Genomic DNA, 22448 nt, shown 5'->3' with positions numbered 1-22448 from the left:
AGTTGCAAAGGTGACATCGACAAGCTTTGGGAACTGTTTGGATATGAGGGAATAAGAGATAGTGAGGAATCCAGGATGAATCTTAGGTTATGAGCCTGACAGACTGGGTAAATAGTGGCTTCCTCTATTCTAAAAGGGAAGTTGGGGAGGGAGGTTTAAGAGGAAAGATAGTAAGTTCTGTTATGGACATAGTGAGTTTAAAATGTTAACTGATATCTAGTTTGAGATGTCAGAAAGGCGATTGGAAATGGAAAATTGATTACAGGTCAACAGAGAGTTTGGGGCATGACAGGGAGATGTAAGAATCAGCAGAGATGGTAATTAAATCCATAGGAACTAATGAGATCACCAAGTGAAGAGAGAGAAAAGGGCATAGGAGGGAACCCTGAGGGACATCCACAGTTAGAGGATGTGACCTGGAGGAGGATCCAAGAAAAGCAGAGACAGGAAGAAAACCTATCCACAGATGACAGATAACTTTTTCCATGATCCACTAATTTGCTTACGATGTCATCATTTATGTCTAAATCATGTACTTATTTTGAGTTTATCTTGGTAAATAGCATATTTGTCTATACCTAGTTTTTGCCATACTACTTTCCACTTTTCCCAGCAACTTTTGTCAGTTCTTGCCCTAATAGCTGGGATCTTTGGGTTTATCAAACACTGGATTACCGTGCTCCTCTGCTTCTGTATATTAGGTATCTAATCTGTTCCACTGAACAGATTTCTTGTTCAGTCATTTGTCAAACCCAACTCTTCATAATCCCATGCGGGCTTTACTTGGCAAAGATACTGAAGTGGTTTGCCATTTTCTTCTCCAGCTCATTTTATAGAAGACTGTGCCCAACAGGGTTAAATGGACGAGTGCCCAGGATCACATACCTATTAAGTGTCCGAGGCTGGATTTGAACTCAAGATGAGTCTTACTGATTTTAGGTCAGGCACTCTATCCATTTTGTCACCAAACTGTTTTAGCGATTAGAGCTTTGTAGCATAGTTTGAAATTTGATACTGCTGCCCCTCCCCCTTATTTTTTTCATTAATTCCCTTGACATCAACATTTTGTCCTTCTAGAGGAATTTTGTTATTTTTTCTAATTCTATAAAATAACTCTTTGGTAGTCTGATTGGGATGGCACTGGAAAAGTAAAGTGATTTAGGTAATATTGTAATTTTTTTTTGGCCTATCCACGAGTAATTAATATTTCTCTAATTATTTAAATGTCTTAACCTGTGCTAAGTGTTTTGTAATTGTGTTCATGTAGGGTACCAGGGTGTGTCTTGGCAAGTAGACTCCCAAATATTTTATAGTTCTTTTAAATAGAATTTCTCTATCTCTTCCTGCTGTATTTTGCTGGTTATATACAGAAATACTGATGATTTGTGCAGGTGTACTCTATATCCTATTTCTTTGCTGAAGTTGTTCCAATAAGTTTTTTAGTTGACTCTCTGTCACTATATCACTCTACCCACGCAGCTGCAAAAAGTGAGTTTTGTTTGATCTTTACCTGCACTTATTCCTTCCATTTCTTTTTCTTGTCAATGCTACAGCTAGCATTTTTAGTACAATATTGAATAGTAATATTGATGATGGACATCCTTGGTTCAACTCTGATATTACTGAAAGGGTTTCTAACTTACTCTCTTTACAGATAATGCTGACTTCTTGGTTTTAGATAGATACTATTTATTATTTTAGGAAAGGCTCTACTGGGATAGCTAGGTGGCCCAATGGATGGACAGCACTGGCCCTAGAGTCAGGAGGACCTGAGTTTAGATCCAGCCTTAGATAAAACACTAGCTGTGTGACCCTGGGCAAGTCACTTAACCCCAATTGCCTCACCAAAAAAAATAAATAAAAGACTCCACTTATTCCTACACTTTCTAGCTGTTTTTTAAAAGAGGAATAGGTGTTGTATTTTGTCAAAAGCTTTTTCTGCATCAATTAGAATGATTTTTGTTGGTTATTAATATGGTCAGTTATGGTTACAGCTATCCTAACCAGTTCTGTCTTTCTGGTAAATATCTAGCTTAACTATAGTGTATGATTTTTGTGGGATATATTGCTATAGTCTTACTAATATTTTATTTAAAATTTTGCATTAATATTCATTAGGGAAAGTGGTCTTTAGTTTTCTTCTTTGGCATTTCCTCCTTTAGGTATCAAGACCATATTTTTGCCGTGAAAGTAACTTGGTAGTACCCCTTCTTTACCTATTTTTAAAATTTTTATTTATTTATTCTGTTACATTTTAAGTTCCAAACTGTCTCCATCCCTCCCTCCTCCCCACCCAACACTAGAGAAGGCCACCATTTGACATACACACTTGTGCACATGTACACACACACACACACACACACACACACACACACACACACAACACACACACAAGTGAATGTAAAACCATACCATGCTTACTTCTACTTATCAGTTTTTTCTCTGGAGGTGTACATAGTATCTTCCTTCATAGGTCCTTTGTAGTTCATCTGAATATTTGCAACCCAGAATAACTTAGTCATTCACAATTGTTCTCCAAACAATATTGCTGTTACTGTGTACAACGTTCTCTTGGCTCTGCTCATCCTTCATTATTTCATGTCTTTCCATGTTTTTCTAAAATCAAGCAACTCATTCCTTACATCGCAGTAGTATTCCATCATAATAATAAGCCACAAACTTGTTTAGCCATTCCCCAACTGGTGAGCATCTCCTCAATTTCCAGTTCTTTGCTAACACAAAGGGAGCTGCTATAAAGATTTTCGAACACAAAGGTTCTTTTCCTTCTTTACCTGATCACCTTAGGAAATAGACTGAACAGTGATATTGCTAAGTCAAAGGGTATACAGTTTTATAACTTAGCATAATTTCAGACTGCTCTCCAATGTATCAGTTCACAATTCCACAACAGTGTATTAGTGTTCCAATTTTTCCACATCTTCTCCAACGTTTGTTATTTTCCATCATTTTAGCTAATCTAATAGGTATGAGATGACAATCAAAGTTGTTTTAATTTGCATTTCTCTAACCAATAATGATTTAGAGCATTTTTTCATATAACTATGTATAGTTTTGATTTCTTCATCAAAAACCTGCCTGTTCATATCCTTTGACTATCTATCAATTGGGGAATGACTTATATGCTTATGCATTTGACAAAGAGCTTTATATATTCGAGATGTAAGATCTTTATCTGAAAAACTGTCTATAAAAATTTTTCCCCAATCTTCTACTTTCCCTTTAATCTTAGTTACATTGGTTTTATTTGTACAAAACCTTTTTAATTTGATGTAATCAAAATTACACATTTTACATCTCACAATGTTCTCTTATTTATAAATTTTTTTTCCTATCTATAATTCATGTTCCATGGTCTTCTAATTTTCTTAAGATATCTCCATTTATATCTTGATCATGTATCCATTTTGACCCTATCTTAGTAAATGGTGTAAGATACTGGTCTATATCCTATTTCTGCCAGACTGCTTTCCAGTTTTCCCAAAAATTTTGTAGCAAACATTAAATTCTTATCCCAAAAGCTTAAATCTCTACATTTGTCACACGCAAGGTTACTATAATCACTTACTACTGTATATTGCATGTCTACTCTGTTGCACTGATCCACCTTTTTATTTCTTAGCTAATACCAGCTAGTTTTGATAATTACTGCCTCATAATCTAGTTTAAGATCTGGTACTGATAAATTTCCTTTCCTTACATTTTTTTCATTAATTCTTTAGAAATTCTCCCAATAAATTTTATCATTTTTCTAGATTAATAAAATAATTTTCTGGTGATTTAATTGGTAAGGCATTGAATAAGATTAATTTAAATAGAATTGTCATTTTGGTTATATTAGCTCTGCCCACACATAAAGAATATTTCTCTAATTATTTAAATCTGACTAATTGTATAAAATGTTTTATAATTGTGTTTATGTTGGGTTTATCTTGGTAGATATACTTCCAGGTATTTTATACTCTCTGCAGTTATTTTAAATAGGTTACCATTTGGACTTTTTGCAGAATTTTGTTGGTGATATATAGAAATGCTGATGATTTAAGTGGGTTGATTTCACATGCTGCTACTTTGCTCAAATTATTGTTGCAAGTAACTTTTTAGTTGAATTTCTAGGGTTTTCCGAGCACAAGAAATAGTTTTATTACCTCACTGCCCATTCTGATTCCTTCAATTGCTTTTTCTTCTGTTATTGCTATCACTGGCTTTTCTAATACAATATTGAATACTGGTGATAATGGACATCCTTGTTTCACTCCTGATCTTACTAGGAAGGCTTCTAGGTTATCCCCATTATAAATAATGCTTACTGATGGTTTTAAGTTAATGCTTCTTGTCATTTTAAGGAAAAATTCATTTATATCTATGTTTTTAATAGGCATAAGAGTTGTATTTTGTTAACAGCTTTCTCTTTATCTTAATATAATCACGTAATTTTTGTTACTTTTGTTACTATCAATCATATTAATAGTTTTCTTTATGTTAAACCATTCCTGCATTCCTGATATTAATCTTTGTGATACACTGTTATAGTCTCCTAGCTAGTATCTTACTTAGGATTTTTACATCCACATTTCATTAATGAAATTATTTACACTTTTCTTTGTTTTTGTTCTTCCTTGTTTAGATATCAGAACCATATTTGTTTCAAAAAAGGAGTTCGGTAGGACCACTTCTTTGCCTATTCTTCCAAAGAGTTTATCTTTTCTTTTCAAACAATTTATGTGGCATTATTCTTTAAATGTTTGATACAATTTCCTTGTAAATCTCTAGTACTGCCCGCATTTTATTTTCCTTTGGGATTTCATTTATGTCTTGTTGCATTTTTTTCTATAATAAGGTTAGTAAGTATTTTATTTCCTGTTCTGTGAGTCTAAACAATTTATATTTTGAAAATATTTGACCATTCATTTAAATGATCAGTTTTACTGGCATAAAGCTGGACAAAATAGCTCCTAACAATTGCTTTTATTTCTTTTTTTGTTGTGAATTAACCTTTTTAAATTCTGATACTTGTAATTTGATTTTTTAGAGAACGGCTATGTTCTAAAAATGTCCTGATTTTGTTAGCTCAATGTTTTTTATTTCAGTTTTGCTAATCTCTCTTTTGATGTTAAGGACTTCTATTTTATTGCTTAATTCGGGGTTTTTAATTTGTTGGTTTTCCATTTTTTTAGTTATATGCCCAATTCATTGATCTGCCCTAAAGAACTGCTCTGACTGCATCCTACAAATTTTGGTATGTTATCTCACTGCTGTCCTTATCTTTAATGAAATTGTTTCTATAGCCTTTAGAATTATTTAGTTTCCACTAAATTTTTAATTTTAGCTTCAAAGGCTCTTTGAGTTCCCTGGGTTTTAAAGTAGAGGTAACAATTTGAGTTATTTGTAAAACAGGTTTGAGGTTTGTAAAAAGCATTATATTCATGGTTTTGATCTTCACAGAACTGCCCCTCCTTCCACCACCCCCAATGCTAAAAGGTATAACTCTCATTTTACAGATGAAGAAACAGAACCAAAATAAGTTATGTGATTTAACCTGCCCAGGACCACACCACTGTGATAAAGTGTCTAAGGCAGGATTCAGATCCTGATTTCACATCCAAGGTTTTATAAAATATGGAGTAGGGAAAAAACTCAATGATACCACCCACTCCTCTCTTGGGTAGAAAATTACCCCAAAGAAACTAGTGACTCACTTCCTACAAGCTCTCACAAAATTCACAAAAGATTTTAGAATAACAACCTCCACCTCCCAAAATGATCTCATTTACCTGTCAGTCCTTAGAAACTTATTACTGACAGCCAAAAGTGCCTAGTCAGAGTTATATCCAGTGACTTTTTTACGCAAGGGCAGGCAGCCCCCAACAAAAGCAAGTATGATGCATGGCCAATGGTAAGCTAAAGATGTCCCTTAAACCCCCGGAGAAAGGACCTCAAAGTCAGAAGCATGATCAGGTGGACTGGCAAGGCAAGAAGTACCCAGGATCTTTGGGGATGGAAATATATAGCAACACAATAGATTTTCCTTTCTTTTGTTTATTGATCTGCATAGTGATTTAGACCTTCCCCAAATGAGGAGCCCATGCAGTAGGCATCACCCACTTCACAAGGAATGCAAATTTTGTTAAATACTTTTTATAAAAACAAAACTTTTTTTTTTAGAAAAATCTCATTTTACTTTTTTTAAATTTCACTTATTTTTCCATTTTCTTTACAAAACAGCCATCTCACTAGCAGCTCTTCCCTCCTCATCCAGAAGCAAAGGGTGCTCCAGAGGGGTGAGGGGGGGGGACCTCTGAAGGGACAGGGGCTGGAGGCCCAGGGTTACCTCCGAAGGTTCTTCTGGGCCTGTTTTAGTAATGTGTCAAAGTCGACTGAATCAAATTTGCTCTTCACGGGGGCAGGGTCAAACTCTTCCCAGTTGGAGTCTACAAATGCAGAGGGAAAGACTGATCCTGGGCAAGCTTGAAGAATGACTGACCTCCCCCCAAAAAACATCAAGGGATCCAGACACGGCACACCGACCCCACTTTTAGCTTCCCCCCTCCACAAAGGTAGACAGTAAAAACCATGGGTAAAGAGATGAAGTCTATCCCCAGGCTGCCCTCAAAGGATGAATGGGTTAAAGTTTGCAAATGCCTCAAGTCCTAACGACAACCCTCCCCACGTCCCCCCCTAGTTCTTTTGCCACTAGAATACCACTCACCCAAATCTGCATAATTCCTCTTGCAGAACTGCCTTCGGCCCCCAAAGCAGAGGTCAAAGGGCTGTTCTCCTGCCCTCCGAAGCTTGTGACCACTCTCGATGGCTGCAAATGCCTCTTCAGCATATCGGTAGGTGACAAAGCCATAGTTGTCGCTTGAAGAGGAAGAGAGAGGGTATAAAGAAAATCCTAAGGGATTGATTGCCTCACTAACCTTCATCTCATCAACCTAAGGATAATAAATAAGCTGCCTGCTAATTCTTCGAATAATAAGTGGGAGGTATGATTCCCATGTCGCCATCAGTTCTAACCTCTAAAGACACAGGAATGTTAGAAATGTATGAAAGAGACTAGAAGTGGGGTTCAGAGGACATTCCCCTCCTCTCCAGTCAATACTTACCCTTCAAAGCGGAAGTGGATGGTACATTCTTCAATCTCCCCAAAGACTGAGAACCGGTGTTTCAACTCTGACCGAGTCATGCATCCTGGAATCTTCCCAATGAAGACCACCCTCCTTTCCTCCTGGATTCAGGTACGTGGACACAGGGGAAAACAAAGAGGTAAGCCATAATCTCTTTTCCCCCTTTACCCTTAAGTGAAGGATCATACACTATTCTTAATTACAAACCAAAATACATTTTTCTCCCCACCCCATTTTCCTTAACTCACTATTGCACGTTCCTTCTGAAGAATTTTCTGCCTTTGGTAATGGTCCTGGGAATCGTAATAGTCGTACCTAAGAGGAAAGGAACTACAGGCTAGGGCAGGCCAGGGACCTGGCAAAGAGGAACCATACTGCCTATGGCAGTTCTTTCTTCCCTATCCCCAGACCAAGGACCTCAACACTCTGGCTTCACCTCTCCAGCCTATACTCACCTCCTTCTCCTATTGCTCCTCCTACGGGGAGATGGAGAACGAGACCTGCTCCGAGAACTGGATGAAGATGAAGAAGAGGAAGATGTGGAAGACGACGAGGAAGAAGATCGCCGCCGAGTGTGTCCCCAAGAATCACAGCTGGACCTAGAAGAGGATCGGGTACTACGGGAACAATGGGACCTGTACCTGGGCAAATAAGAAGACTCTGTACCTTCAGTTAACCTTTCATACCTGTCCTATCCCTGAGCCACGTCCAAGCTACCATATTCCATAGTGGATGGGCAAAAATGACCTATATCCTATTCCAGTCTCTACTTTCTACATTCACCAAGTACCCATTACAGCAGGTAGGTATAATGTGCTAGGAGCTGTGGATACCAAGAAAAAAATGAAGTCCTTACTCTCAAGAGGTTTACATGCTACCAGGGGATACACTTCCCCCTTCCATTTTGGTTCCAATTTCCAAACTGTAAAGCAGGGATAAATATGTAGATCCTACTCTTCCCTCAGGGCTGTTCCGTGAGTGAAATGAGAACAGATTTAGTAGAGTTTGTTTCACTATCAATCTCCAAATTAAATGGAAATTCAAAGTTTCTTCTAATGCTCAAAATAAACCAAAAGCTAACATGGAAATTAAAAAAGACAGTTGAAGTTGAAGGTATTTCTACCAGATTTCACCATAGAAAGGGACATTTTCCATTAGCACAGTATCCAGCACAAAGAAGGTAAAAATGCTTACTGACTCCACTTGCAGCCTTTTGTTATCTATGGTAAGTGAGAGGCCTGAGACCCTGCCTGATCAATGTCCCAAGTCCTAGAAGGCATTTCCTAAACACTGAATGGCAGGACAATCTAACTCCCTCAACCCACCCAGGTCAAGCTACATACAGGTAACAGGTCTCACATACATTCCCTTCTCTTGTCTGCCAATATTCTTGATACAAGTCCTTATCTCCCACCTGGCCTACATTGCAACAGCCTTCTAGTGGGTGTCTCTCTACCTTAAGTGTCTCCCCATTCAAGTCTATCCTCCAAGCTGCCAAAATGATCTTCCCAAAGAAAACACATTTGAGCTGCATCACTCTCCTCCTCAAAACACTCTAGGATCAAACAGGAAATGTTCTGCTTGGCTTTTAAAGCCCTTCACAATCTAGCCCCTTCCTACCTGTCCAGTCCTCACTTTACTCACCGCCATATATTTTACAATCTCCTAACACTAGCCTCCTTGCTGTTCCTTGAATACAAAACTCCATCTCAGGACTGGGTCACCTCCCTCCTAGTCACTACCTCCTGCCTTCTCCTTTCCCAGTCCTCCCAACCCCTCAGTGCTATTGCCGTCTTCCCTGACATAACTTCCACTTTACCCATTATACATTTTGTATATATGTAATTGTTTGCATGCTGTCTCCCCTCTTGGAATGGCATGGCCTGTTTCTACTTTTCTTTGTATCCCAAACATTTATTTTCAGTGTCTGACACACAGTAAGTACTTGGTAAGTACTTGTTGATTTGACTTGATCTGAAGTGATCCTATACCCAGTGCTTTTCCAGGGAGAAGATTAACTTAACCAAGCTCACCTGCGCCACCTCTTGGGTGGTGGGGAGATGGACCGGGACCTGGAAGGAGAATGGGAGCGGGACCTGGACCTGGAGGAGGATGAAGAGGATGAGGAGGAAGATGCCTCACTGGCCCCATTGGAACAGGAGCGGCTGCTTCGGCCCCGCCAACCATGGCCTGGGGGGCTGGATGAAGCAATGACCTTCTGGTAGCAGCGCACTGACTGCTTAGTCAAAGACCCAGGGAGAGTCCTAGTGTCATCATTCCGGCCTGGTGAAGCCTCTGGGGACAGCAGCACCGAAGGCTGCTGGGCAGGGGTAGAGGCTGGGCCTGGATGGGTTGCTTCCAGTTCTTCACTAGTCCTATGGTCCAGCTGCTGTTTCTGGCACGTGGCTGGGCATGCTGGCAAGGCAGCTGGAAGGCCCAAAGAAAGGATAGGTTTAATGGTAATATCTTGATGACGCTTGACATTCCAGCGGGATCCCAACTCAGGCCCTGGGGTCACTGTAGGGCTTAGGATGCAATAGTCATGGTCCCCAGAGCCCACATGAACTGGGCTAGGTCCTGGGACTCGACCTCGGATGCGAGCTGCAGATACACGTTTGGCCTCCATGTTTCCCACGGGCTTCTGCACTCTATCTTGGGTAGGGGAATCAGGGGACCCTGGCTTGGCCAGTAAGGAGACTGCAGCCAGAGGTTTCCAAAGCTGATGAGGTGGAGTGGCAGGAGGGGTCAAGCCTGTAGGAAATAAAGACAAAATATAAATGATCCCACCCTCCAAATCACTTCATGACATGTCCAACCTAGCACCAAGTGCTGCAACCCAAAATCTAGGAATTGGATCCTCCCCTTACTCCCACTACTCATACCTGCTACATTGGCCAGCTCTGGGGCTTGTAACCGGTCAAGAGGTCGCTTTTCCTGGGAGCTGTCACCCCTGCCAGAAAGAGATGAGAACCTAGCTAAGAGAACTTCCCTCTCTGTCCCCCTTAAACTGTCTGTTCTAGTTACAAGCAGATAAGGATGCAAGCAATATCACTACCATTCCTTCTGTCATCAACTCTTTATAGAACACTTTTCTGGGACCCTTGTGAAATGAAGGAAGCAGTGCCCTCTTTAAATGAATGTCTCAAAGACAAGATAAGCAGAATGTTCTTGGGGAAAGCTGGAAGAAGTACATGAAGGAGGGAAGCTCAGCTCTGGGAAGAGGGGAAAAGGGTTTAAATCAGGGACCCTTCTTCCCTCAAGTGGCCACCAGAGAAGCTACAAGGCCAGCCAAGTACCCTGGGGAGACTGAAGGAAAGTTGTTCTGGGACTCTTTGGGAGCCCAGGTTTCATGCTGTCTCATTCCCACATTACCCCCTCAGTTGGCCCAAGGAGAAGGAGGTACTCTCTGTAACTCTAAAAAGCAGGGGTTAACTGGGGGGATGTGCTCATCCTGACAACCACCAGCAAACAAAAACTGTGGGGTAACCCCACTTCATACTAACCCTGAGTTTCCTATAGCTAAGGTATCAGCAGGTCCCACTGGAATACACTCCTTTTTGACTGCAAAGAAATCAAACATTATTAATAGCACAAATGGGTGTTGAAGGTCAGGAATTCCAGATAAGAAAACACTCGAGGGAGATGGGGCTTTCCACCAACACACTTAGTTTACTCCCATACTGCTCTTCCTTACTCTGTTTCACCATGCGGAATGTTCCCTCTTCCAGGACACAGCCAAGGAAAAAGCCAAAAACATATTACTGAACTTTGGCTGAATTAAAGATGACCCTCAGCAGGGTGCACTGTTGATGGAGGTATGAATCTGTACAACCATGATGGAAAACAATTGAGAATTATGCTAATAAAGTGAATGAAATGTCCACATCCTTTACCAGCAGTAAATGTTTGACAATTAGATCTCAACAAATAACTGTGCACATTTTAATTTTAATCTCTATGAACTTTTTCTCCATCACTTTCTTAAGTTCAGACAATCAACAATCTTAATCGTCTTGAATTTAGGGTTCTGCCAGTTTCTGAAGTGTAAGTGCTTACATGGAAAATGTAACAAATCATTGAGTCAGTCAGTTAGAGCTGGTTACAGCTTACCCAGATATCCTCCAGCTAAGTATATGCTGCCCCAAAGAGGTCAAAGAATTGAAAAAAAAAAAAGACACTACATACATAAAAATGTTTCTAGCAGCACTTTTGTAATATACAAAAATTGGAAATAAAGTAAACAAACTGTGGTAGGTGAACATAATGGAAAATTACTGCACTACAAGGAACAATGAATGATAAAGAGAAACACATTGTTTTGCAAAGCAAAATAAGAACCAGGAAAACAGTTATCAACCACAATTAAAGATGTAATAATGCACCTCATTAAAAGGGGTCAGAGGGGCAGCTAGTAGCACAGTGGGTAGAAAGCACCAGGCCTGGAATCCAGGAGGAACTGAGGTCAAATCTGGCCTCAGATACTTACTAGCTGCGCAAGTCACTTAACCCTGAATGCCTCCCCCCAAAATAAAGAGGCTGAAGACCATGAGTAGGAATCATGGCATATAATGCTGGAAATGGGTGATATATTGCCTAGATTTGAAATTTTTTTCTCTATGTTTTTATTCTTTCTTAAAGAGGAGAGATATATTGGGGAATACAAATTACGTAAAGACAAGAAGTAACAAATCCTCAACTGATAAATGGTCAAAGGATAGGAACAGGCAGTTTTCAGAGGAAGAAATGAAAGCTATCTATAATCATATGAAAATATACTCTAAATCACTTGATCAGAGAGATGCAAATCAAAACAACTTTGAGGTACCACATCACACCCATCAGATTGGCTAACATGACAAAACAGGAAGATGATAAGTGTTGGAGAACACGTGGGAGAGTTGGAACACTAATTCATTGTTGGTGAAACTGTGAGCTGATCCAACCATTCTGGAGGGCAGTTTGGAACTATGCCCAAAGAGCTACAAAAATGTGCATACCCTTTGACCCAGCAATATGCTTCTAGGAACGTATCCCAAAGAGATTATAAAAATGGCAAAGGGTCCCATGTGCACAACATTTATAGCAGCTCTGTCTGTGGTGGCCAAGAACTGGAAATCACGGGGATGCCCATCAATTGGGGAATGGCTGAACAAGTTGTGGTATATGAGTGTAATGGAATACTATTGTGCTATAAGAAATGGTGGACAGGAAGACTTCAGAAAGGCCTGGAAGGACTTATATGAACTGATGGTGAGTGAAAGGAGCAGAACCAGGAGAACTTTATATACAGCCACAACCACAGTGTGCAAGGAATTTTTCTGATGGACTTAGTCCTTCACAATAATGCGAGGACCTAAAACATTCCCAGTGGACTCTGGAGGCAAAATGCCTTCCATATCCAGAGAGAACTATGGAATTGGATCGCAGAATGAAGCAGACTATTTTCTCGTGTTTTATTTTGATTTGGTTTTTCTCCTGGGTCTTCCCATTTATTTTAATTCTTCCATGCAACTTGACTAAAATGTATTTAGTAAGAATGTACGTGTAGAACTGCACACTGTCTCAGGGAGGGAGGCAGACAAAATCTAAGACTTATGGAAGTGATTGTAGAAAACTGAAAACAAGGCAGTTAATTTTTAAAAAGTAACAATAAAATCTTTTTCCTTTAAAGAAATAAAAGCGATCAAAATTAGACTTTGGGGAAAAAATGAATACTGAGAAGCATGGAATAACTTCTATGAAGTAACAAAAAGGGAAGATCAACAGAACCCACATAACATATGTAGGCAACAATTTACACTGTTAAATAGAAACAAAAAAATCCAGAATGATGTGTAATCCAAATGACCAAGTCTGTTTCTTAAGAGAGGAGAAATGCACCTGCTTCTCATTTTTGTAAAGGTAAGGAATTACGGGTATGGGTACACTGGCTATAAAGTCGGACTAGGATGAAAGGGTCAGTTTTGCCTCGCCTTTCTGATTCTTTGTTATAAGAAGTGGTTCTCTGGGTAGGGTAGGTAGACAGGCATATCTGGAAATGTAGGTGATATAAAAACAAAAAAAATAAGCAAGATTTTAAAGAAATTAAGAATGTAAAGAATTAAGGATTTAAAGAAATTAAGAAAGAAAATCAATGTAGGAAAACCAGTAAATTTACACCATTCTACTACCCACCCTCCAAAAAAAAGAAAAGGGAATTGCTATTCACCTTCAGACTTCTCAAACTGCTCCAGAAGACTGGATAGGTCAGATGCTTCAATTCCTACAGCAAGAATGGGAAGAAAAGATGTGTACATGCAGGGCCATTTACTGGGAAGGCACAAGTGTCCTCTCCTACTGCCACCACCCTCCTCATCTGAGAGGCCCTAAACACTTCCCTCTTAGAATTCCCTATCAAAAAATGAGAAACCCAGTATGGAAGGAAAACATAAATTGGCTGGATCTCCCTTAACCCAGAGCAGCAGTAGGAACAGGCCTCCCCAACCAGAAAATAATCAGGCAGGAGTCTACCTGTCCCACAGGTACTCACCAATCTCACTGATAAAAGCTTGTACCACATCTTCAGAACCTTGGTGGTGTGTGGAAGGCAGGAAGTCGAGTCTCCGAAGTCTGGACGGATGGACACTAGGCATCTTTGCCACCTGGCACTGCTTTGGCACAGTGGCATCTGAAGGGACTAATGGTGACTCACTATGCCTACTCTCCTTGGCTTCAGGCTGGGTGTTCTGGGTGGCTAAACCTTCTGACACAGGTTGGCCCTTTTGAAGCATGGGCTCCTCAACAGGAATCCCTTTCTTTCTGGCACCTGGGCTCTCTGGGGTGGCAAGCCTGGGTTTTGGTCTAGGGGATAAGGACCTCAAGGGTTGTTGAGAAACTGGCCCTTGTTTGACCTCTGCTCTTGAAGGTGCTGCCTGAGGGGCTTCCTGGGAAGTTGGCACAGGGTTAGGTAGTGGAACCACAGACATTGCACTGGAGGCAGGTATACTATCATGGGTCCCAGTGGAGAAACTGTCAGTAACCTGGGTGGGTGTTAGGATGCTCTGAGCTAGGGCAGGAGATGGTGGTGGTGGTGGTAATGGGGTGGGGAGCACACTTGGCCAATAAGGAGGCTGTGGGCCTGGACCCCAGCCCAGAGGCCCATAAGAATGATCAGAACCATAAGCTGTCACTGGGGCTGGAGGGAGGGCCCAAGGCACAGCAGGGGTAGTAGGGAGTGGATAGGCATTGGATGTGCCTGGCACTGGGGGTGGCAAGCAAGGATAGTTAACAGATGGTGGCACAGAGGGGTAACAGGGCCAGGAAGGCACTGGGGCAAATTGGGTGTAGGAATCAGGAGGCCTTGGGAGACAGGGTGGGGGAAGGGTTGGCAGAAGCAAATCAGGCATTTTCTGCCCAGTAGAGGAGAGTGGAACCACAGATGGCATTCCTGGCCCACCAGGAAGGGGTGGCATTGTGGGTGGCAGAGCTGGAGGGATGGGAATTGTCAGGGGAAGACTCACTGTGGAAGGCAGAGCTGGGGGAATGGGTGCTGTAGGAGGCAAAGCTGGGGGCATGGGCATTGTGGGAGGCACAGATTGCCTCACTAGAGATGTATGTTTGGCTGGTAATGGGAGGTCAGTCTCAGGGGAAGCCAAGCTGGAAGGCAAGGAACCTGTAGGCAGCTTAGGCCCTGGCTGCTGGGCTGTCCTCTGCCTGGCCATGCCAGGGGCACTGGGCCTTGAAGGTACCTCAAAGCTATGCTGCTCAGCTGTCTTGGAGGGGACAATTAGGCATGGGATCTCTGCTAGCTCTGTAGGTGTCTCTGGGATGCTGGGCCACTTCCCAGCTGGGGTCTGGGGCTCAGGCGCTTGCTCTTCTGCTTGGCGCTGCTGCCTTCGCTGCCAATACTCTGACAGGCTCAAAGGTCGGGGTTTGGCTTCCTGGGGCCCAGTGTTGGCACTGCACTCTGCCTTCAAGGAGCTTGAGACCCCCTCACTTTGGGGACTGGTGACCTTGAGGCTTGGCTCTGGAGTCTGTGACTGGTCACAGTTCCCTGAGGCCAAGGACATCTCACAACTGTTTGAGCACAGGGCCAGGCCAGGTTGTCCAATGGGACTCAGTGGGGCAGAGTCAGGCTCTGCTGAGTCTGGTTTTCCCACACTCAACATCACTTTGCGTTCAACCACCCTGGCCCGGGACTTTCTCCTACCACAGGATGCCTGGGCCACTCTGGAGACTCCTTCCAGGAGCTGTTCTGATGACTGGTTATCAGGGGTGGACTGGTTTCGGGAAGAGGACCTAAGCTTTTGAATATAGCTCTTGTCTCCATCCCTATCTGGCAACAATAGAACTTCATTCTTCTTTCTCCGACTCCTATGGCCCCTTTGGCTTTTTTGTGTATCTGAAGACACATCTGTAGAGGGTCCTTTGGGGCCATCAACAGATGCTGGCATCACTTCATCACCAGGCAGAACTGGGCACACTAGCTCCTTTTCTCTCCCACCTTCAATACTGTCTGGGACTGTTGGCTCTTTCTGAAAGGACTGCTCCCCACATGCAGGGACCTCAGCTTCCAGGTCAGACTCTAGCAGCTGCTGAGTAAGCTCAGTCTCCAAGTTTTCCATGGACTGTCCTGGTGGAGGGAGGTGGCGCAGGACCACTGGAATCTCCAGAGCCTCACCAGACATAGACCCTTGGCCAAGAATCTCCAGAACCATGCCCCCTTCAGTTAGCATCAACTCTTCATGCTGTTCCTCACGCTCATCCCCAGGGGAGTCCAAACAAACTGTGAGACTCGGCAAACAGTACGGATGCATGGCCCGTACGAGCTCACTTAGAGAGGAGATGCTTTCCTCTCCAGCTGGGGGAGCCTCCTCCTCTTCTTCCTCCTCTTCTGGGCAGGCCAGGTGCATAGGGAAGTCTTCAGTGTTGTCTATGGAGGGCCCCACTGTGGTGACTCTATCTCGGTCAAGTCTGGCATCTTCTTCCTCCTCTCCATCACTGCGCTGCAGGGGGGAAAGCTGACCCCATCGGGGTCGGGATCTTGGAGTCTTCCACCCTGGAATCTTTGGGGAAGAGGTCTCCAAGAAGGGAGATGGAGGATCCCAGGAGGAATCAGAGACACACATCTCAACCTACACAGGGAAGTGAAAAGTGACTAAGTCAGACGAAAGGGGAAAGCTGAGGTCACCGGAATTGAGAAGCAATCTCCCAGATCTGGCAGGAAGGGCTTAAGGTTGCTTATCCTTGGATGGCTTTTGTTATAAGGACACTACATGGGATCCACAAGACCTGGGAGTCTATTCCAAGCTCTGCCAATTACTGGGATTGTGATGTTGGGCAAATTACTTTTTCTACCCCAGTTTTCTTTCTCAGAAAAATAAAGGTATTGGCTAGTCTTAAAGTACCCTTCTAAGCTTTGATTTTAAGCCAGATCCTGGCCTTTCCAGGCTTGACCTGGAATACCCCACTGGGTCTCAGGTACTCCTCCAACTCACTTTACTCACCCTGCCAAAAGTAGGAGTCATATTGTGTGTTTTGGGTCCCCACTGGTCATCCACATCACCTTCTGGGGATGATCGAGAAAAACCCAGCAGTTTGTGCAACTAAAGGGGTACAAAGAAAGCCAATCAGCCCCTGGTAGGGGAAGGGGGTGGGGAGAGAAGTCAGGATAATTGTCACCAGGAAACCAATCACTTTAGACCTGTCTTCTTCTGTCACTACAGCTGCCCCCACCCCCACTTCTGTGATCCATCCCTGCCAAGAACAGATAATGAAGCGATCAACTGATATTACTTGGCTCACATTCAGAGACCAGGACCCTCTGGGAACACAGAGCTAAATCTGTGATGAAATGGCCCACAATGAGATTAGACACACAATCCCAACCATTAGCATCTGTTCTAATTATGGAGCAATACACCCAACACCCTGACAGCCCGACACTGACCGAGGCGCTCTCCCGAGGAGATGCGAGCAGCTCTGAGTCAGGAATGGTGTCAAAGGGGGACGGATTCTCAGAGTCAGCATTGTCAAGTATCTCAGTGAGGGCTGTGAGCAGAGACACTTCGTTCTGGTCTTCGGAGGTCACCTTGCTCTGCTTCCAAGGAAGAAAGCGACAGAGTTGGTTACAACCAGCTAGTCACTGAGAAGGTACAAAGCTGAATGCTCATGTGCTACGTATTCCCCAAGTCAGTCACTCATTGAATCCAAATGATTCACTTCCCCTGCCTCCCAAGTCAACCCACTAATGAATGAATGAGTATTATAGGAACAGATGCAGACGGGTCTGAGAACAAGGATTCTCGGGTTCTATTCCTGCCATTTCTCCTATACAGCCAAACACCCATCCTTCTATCACTTGGAACCAATCACTAGACTCTAGAACTGGGGCTCTTAACCTCTGTAGCATCATTGACCCATTTGGCAAGGTGGTGAAGCCTGGAGAAGACTCTTCTCAGAATAATGCTTTTTTTGGTCAGGGGAATAATTTTTTAAATTAAAAATATCAAACAAAATATTACCAAACTCTTTTTAAAATGAAAATTTAATATTTGGAGTTTGATAATGGAAATGGTTCCATACCCATGAAATTAAAGATCCATACCAAAAATAAGTTTCAAAAATTAACAAGTACCAATTACGGATTACCTAGTTCAATTCTTGCCTGAATAGGTATTTTCTTTATAATATGCTCAACCAGTGGGCATATCTAGTACCTCTTTGGAGACTTTCACTGATGGCAAATTCACCTGACCTCCTGAAATAGTCTAGTGTATTTTTCTTTTTCTTTGGTTGTAAGAATAATGCTTTTAAATGAGCAAAATACACATGATTACAAAGGAAACCAATTATATGGAAATTGTTAATAAAAAGTTTTTTAAACAAGTTCATGGACTCCAGGGATTAAGAACCCCTGCTCTACATTTTTTCCTGCCTCCCTCTGCAAAATGGGCCACCCTCTTAAACCCTGAGGTCCATCCCTGCCTGAAGACAAGTATCAAATAACCAACTGAACTTGCTTGATTCATATCCATAGTGTATCCAAAGTACACAAATCAAGACATTTTGTTACAGCCTCTTATTCCTCCACACTTCCACATGAGTTCTACCTGGTTCCAGGTGACCAAGGCACAGAAGGACCATAAGAGGAGTGATGGAAGTTAAGTCCAGAATCAAGGAACCTTGGAACTTAGCAAACTCCTTCCAAGAGACCCCTCTTCTATCATAAGCCAATTCTTTCTACTCTCTGGCCTCCTGGGTATGTGGAGTTCCTCCTCCCCCTGAAACCTCCCCTTGTAGCCCACCTCTCCAACACCACTTAAGTCTTCAATGATGGAGATGATAGAAGCATCCATATAGCTTTGCATGGTCTCCAACAGGGCTTCATCCTGTAGAAACAATTCATCTTCATCTACTGCTTCATCATCTCCATCCAGGTCAAATAGATCATGCTGGGACAAGCTGAGGAAGCCAGCCTCCTCTTCCTCCTCCTCTTCCAGCAGAACCTGGAAAACAAGAAAGACAGTTGGCCATAGCCCACCTATCTCTTCCCTTAGCCATTGTCTTTTTGCTCTCCTGGGCATAAGGAGAAGTGAATAACGGAGGCAACAGAGGGGGTGGAGGAAACACATTTCACTGGATAGATGCTGGGACCACTATGCTAGAGTACAAAGCAGTGAGTTAGAGGCTAGAGGGCAAGGTGGGCCCAGCCTGTAAATGCCCTCAGATGCTAGGACTTCTGTAGGCAATGCATGATCAATGAAGGATTCTGGGCAGGGTCATACATAACATAATCAGAGTGATATTTGGATTAGACTGATGGTCTATGGCAGATGGACTGGAAGGACTGAAAGTAGAGGGACTGGAGGTTATTTTAATAATCTAGTAGTCTCTTCCTTTCCTACCATCTAAAACAAAGTCTACTATTTCCTCAAGACCACCTCTCTGGGAGACTTTAAATGGATTCTCCCTTTTCCAAACACCTCCAGAACTTATTAACATATGTTCATTGTGCATTTCAGAACAACCTGCCAGTACATATTATTTAACATTGATATCCTGGTTCCTAATGGAATTCCTTTGTTGTTGCCCCCTTCCCTCCCCCTTCCCACCCCAGCAAAGGGCTGGACACACAGCAGGCATCAAAGAAGCAGAGTAGTGAGGTCTAATGGGAAAAGCACAAGAGGAGGTGTCTACTACAACTATGCTGTCCTTGGTAAGTTACTATACTCTCACAAAACTTCAATTTCCTCACCTGTACAATGGGGATAATGCTTGTACCGTCAACTGAGATGGCATCTCTACAATGTCTTTACTCTATGTGATTTGACTCTGAAGGAACAGTTATGAAATGACCCTGATTCCAGAGGTCACAAGAGCCTGAGAAAGGCAGGAAGATCAGTGTGTAGTTTGGAGGCTTTGGCCTTGACACACCCCAAAACTTCCCTGGGAAGGAGCAGACACAGTCCCTGTCAGCCTCATTAGGTAGGAGTCACCAGTCTGGGCCTGCTGTGGGCGTGGGTGAAGACCATGATAGGCCACTCCTAAAGGAGTCAGGTTGGGCCAAATGGATGAGCATCTTCTGCTGCTCCATTTGAGGAGTAGGTGCCAAGGCCAGGGGAAAACTAAGCAGATTCTCCCTGCTGGAGTGTTTCATGCCTCCTCATGAGCTCCCTGTCTCCCACCACCACGCACAAGTTGTGCTTCTCCCTCTCTAACTGGGTAGGACTAAGTGACTAGAATGACAGGGAGAAAGAATGAATGCTAGGGATGGGGTCTTAAGAGAAGGCACAAGGATAGTGTTAAGGGTAATCAGGCATTAAACTCCTCCCTGCCCTCCAAAAACCTGTAATTAGAGCTACCTGCTGAATCTCAGGCTGGAATCTCAGCTGGTTCAGCAAACACTCCCAGGACGAGTTATAGCTGTACCTCACCACCACCCAGGAAACCTGCCACAGCCCCCCAGCCAGCAGATTCCATTCCCAGCACACTCACTTACTCTCAGGTCATCCTGGGTACCTTTGGGCCACAGTCCCAACCCATTTCAACTACTTTCTGGACCCATTCCCCTCACATTTAAAAAGTGGTTTAAAGTCTGCAAAATAGCTTTCTCAAAACAATCCTGAGGTTGGCAATGTGTTATCAACATTTTACCCAAAAGGAAACTGAGGCTCATAAATTCACCCATTTGCCCACCATGGATGGAGGCTCAAACTCATGTTTTCTGACACTCCATTATGACAATGGATCTTCTAAACAAAAGACAAGTTAGCAATCTAAGACAACCCTTTCCTCACTTCCCATCTTGTGATCCCCATCAGTTTCAATGATTAAGCACATAGCACCTGCACAACACTGTTCCAAGTGTAGAGGGGAATACAAAAATTAGCCCCACCATCTTGAAGCTCACAGATTAGGAAATTGCTGTTTATTCGATCCTAGAGGGCTCCCCTCATAACCAATTCTTCTTCTCTCTCCTGTCTATTCCCAGTAAAGCAAGAAGACACCTATTAGCAAGATGTTCCAGCCATCCTAGGAAACAAACTGAGAAAAGTGGAAGCACAGTGGCACATTAAATACAGGCTAGGTACCAAGTCTGTGGGGCCTGAGTTCAAGTTAACAAATATTAAAATCTTCAATCAGCAAGTCTGCGTTAAAGGGGCAGAAATTAAATTGTCCCCACTCTTAAGAAGATACCTCAAACCAGCCACTTCTCCTGTTTGCCTCAAAGGCTCAAAATAACAAGCGCACCCTTCCAAGGAAGAGAGAGGCAAGAGCCACCCCTATGATAAAAGGATGTGAAAGCCAAGAAAACTCCTGACCTAGGAGTACCCCCAAAGTCCTACGAAGTTCACTAGAGCTGCCAGAGGCTTGGGGAGAGGGAGAAACCAAGTGCCTTTTTAGGAGGGAGACTTTACCTCCAAAGGACCAGGGAGCTGCCTCTCGGCTGCGGTGGGCCGTAAAGTTCGGTGACCCTCTGAATCGGACGTGCACTGAGGGGAGAGGTCACTTCACTCGAAATCATGCCCATCCCGGAGCAGACACCGCAGGTGCCTATGACTCACCCCTGCACCACCCCCAACGGGAGAGAAGACATCAAGCCTAAACCTCGCTCCTTCCCTAAGCCAAGGACAGTGGGCGCCCCACACTTCCAGCCTGGGGTAACCCTCTTCCAGCAGGATGGAGCCCAGAATCCTTACGCACATCTGGAAAAACCCTTGCCTCTCGCAGCTGGCTATCAGAACGCAGCAGGATAAATTTCTGGGGGGTGGAGGAGGCCTCTCGGGCTACACAGCTCCAGAACCCCCACCCCCGCCCCTAGCCCCCAGGCAGGGAAGGGGGGCCACCGGGCTAGCGTCTAGGGGAGGGACCTGCGGGGCCAGACACACCCAGTTCCAGGCAGCATGGCCTCGGAGCCGGCCCCGCAGCCGATAAGCCGCCGGGCTGCCCCGGGACGGGGGAGGAGACGGACAGGGGGCCACGTGGACAACCCCCCCATCCCCCGCCCCACGTGGACTGCGGCCACCCCGGCGGTATCCCCCGCGCCGGGCCCAATCCACGTGGATGCGGGGACTGCAGTGAGGACAAGAAGGGGGAGGACTGGGCGGGGATCAAGTTCTCCCGGGAAAATTGTTCACCCCTCCCTCCACACGCAGACCCCCACGTGGCCGAGAAAAAACTGGGGCTGGGCGAGGGAAGGGGGTCTCACTCCCGGAAGACCCCGGCCCCGTCCCTAAAGGCGGCGGGGGAGGGAGAACTAGAGAAGAGCCAAGGAGACGGGGGGCTGCGGAGAATGGAAAGAGGGCGAGGAGGCCAAATCTCCTGCCCCCCAAGCCCGGCCCCCTCATCCTTCCCTTCTCCGACCTCAAACCCGGCTCCGGCCCTGGATAAGCGGGGTCCGCAGCTCCTCCAGCCTCCCTGCCCCCGCTCCCTCCTTTGAGACAGTGGCTTTTTCAAGCTTAGGGAAGCAGCCCCGCACCCCGGGACCAAGGTCGCCCCCTCCTCCCAAATGCCGTTCTCCGGCTGCCCCCACCGTCCCTCCTTTCCCACCCCAGCTCTGGGAGCTTCCACGTGTCACCGCCCGGCATGTGCCGATCTGCCTCCTCCCGGCCGCCCGCCCGGCTCTCACCTGCTGCCAGTCTCTGGAGCTCTCCGCGGCTCCTGGGGACGCCGGGCTCCGGCTGCTGCACCCACGCTTGCCACCGCGCATCCCGCCGCCGGGGCCTGGTCCGGGGCCCCCTCCTGGGGGCGGCGCGGCACCGTCTTCCCGTCCCCGGCGCGCCGCCATCTTGGCCCCAGAGCGCGGCTCTGAAGCACTAGCGC

The 22448-nt window shown here is 44.4% G+C and overlaps 1 protein-coding gene and 1 long non-coding RNA gene across 6 annotated transcripts in view; one reads left to right on the top strand and one right to left on the bottom strand.

The window, feature by feature from the left end:
* The window catches only part of LOC140511733 (uncharacterized), a 13396-nt gene extending 2368 nt beyond the window's left edge, over positions 1-11028 (top strand). The window contains exons 2-4 of the long non-coding RNA XR_011969655.1: positions 4646-4681; positions 5196-7256; positions 9152-11028. This is a non-coding gene — a long non-coding RNA (uncharacterized lncRNA). The remainder of the gene's footprint in view (positions 1-4645; positions 4682-5195; positions 7257-9151) is intronic.
* PPRC1 (PPARG related coactivator 1) lies at positions 6042-22448 on the bottom strand. 5 transcript variants are annotated; one of them, XM_072620798.1, is made up of 14 exons: positions 22255-22448; positions 18431-18631; positions 17074-17223; positions 16631-16729; positions 13675-16258; positions 13354-13407; positions 10649-10706; positions 10028-10095; positions 9179-9896; positions 7601-7786; positions 7394-7460; positions 7125-7246; positions 6728-6879; positions 6042-6449 (listed from the first exon to the last, which is right to left on the bottom strand). In XM_072620798.1, exons 1-14 carry the CDS (start codon positions 22411-22413, stop codon positions 6346-6348), a joined length of 4722 nt encoding a protein of 1573 aa, XP_072476899.1. In that variant the 5' UTR covers positions 22414-22448; the 3' UTR covers positions 6042-6345. The 5 variants fall into 5 exon arrangements, with proteins under 5 accessions (XP_072476899.1, XP_072476913.1, XP_072476922.1 ...); XM_072620812.1 differs by having other exon boundaries at positions 7601-7780; XM_072620821.1 differs by having other exon boundaries at positions 7601-7744.

This window comes from Notamacropus eugenii, chromosome 1 (genome assembly GCF_028372415.1).
Source record: "Notamacropus eugenii isolate mMacEug1 chromosome 1, mMacEug1.pri_v2, whole genome shotgun sequence".
NCBI classification, from domain to species: domain Eukaryota; kingdom Metazoa; phylum Chordata; class Mammalia; order Diprotodontia; family Macropodidae; genus Notamacropus; species Notamacropus eugenii.
Note: the sequence above shows the minus strand (reverse complement) of the source record. Positions and strands in the feature narration are given on the sequence as shown.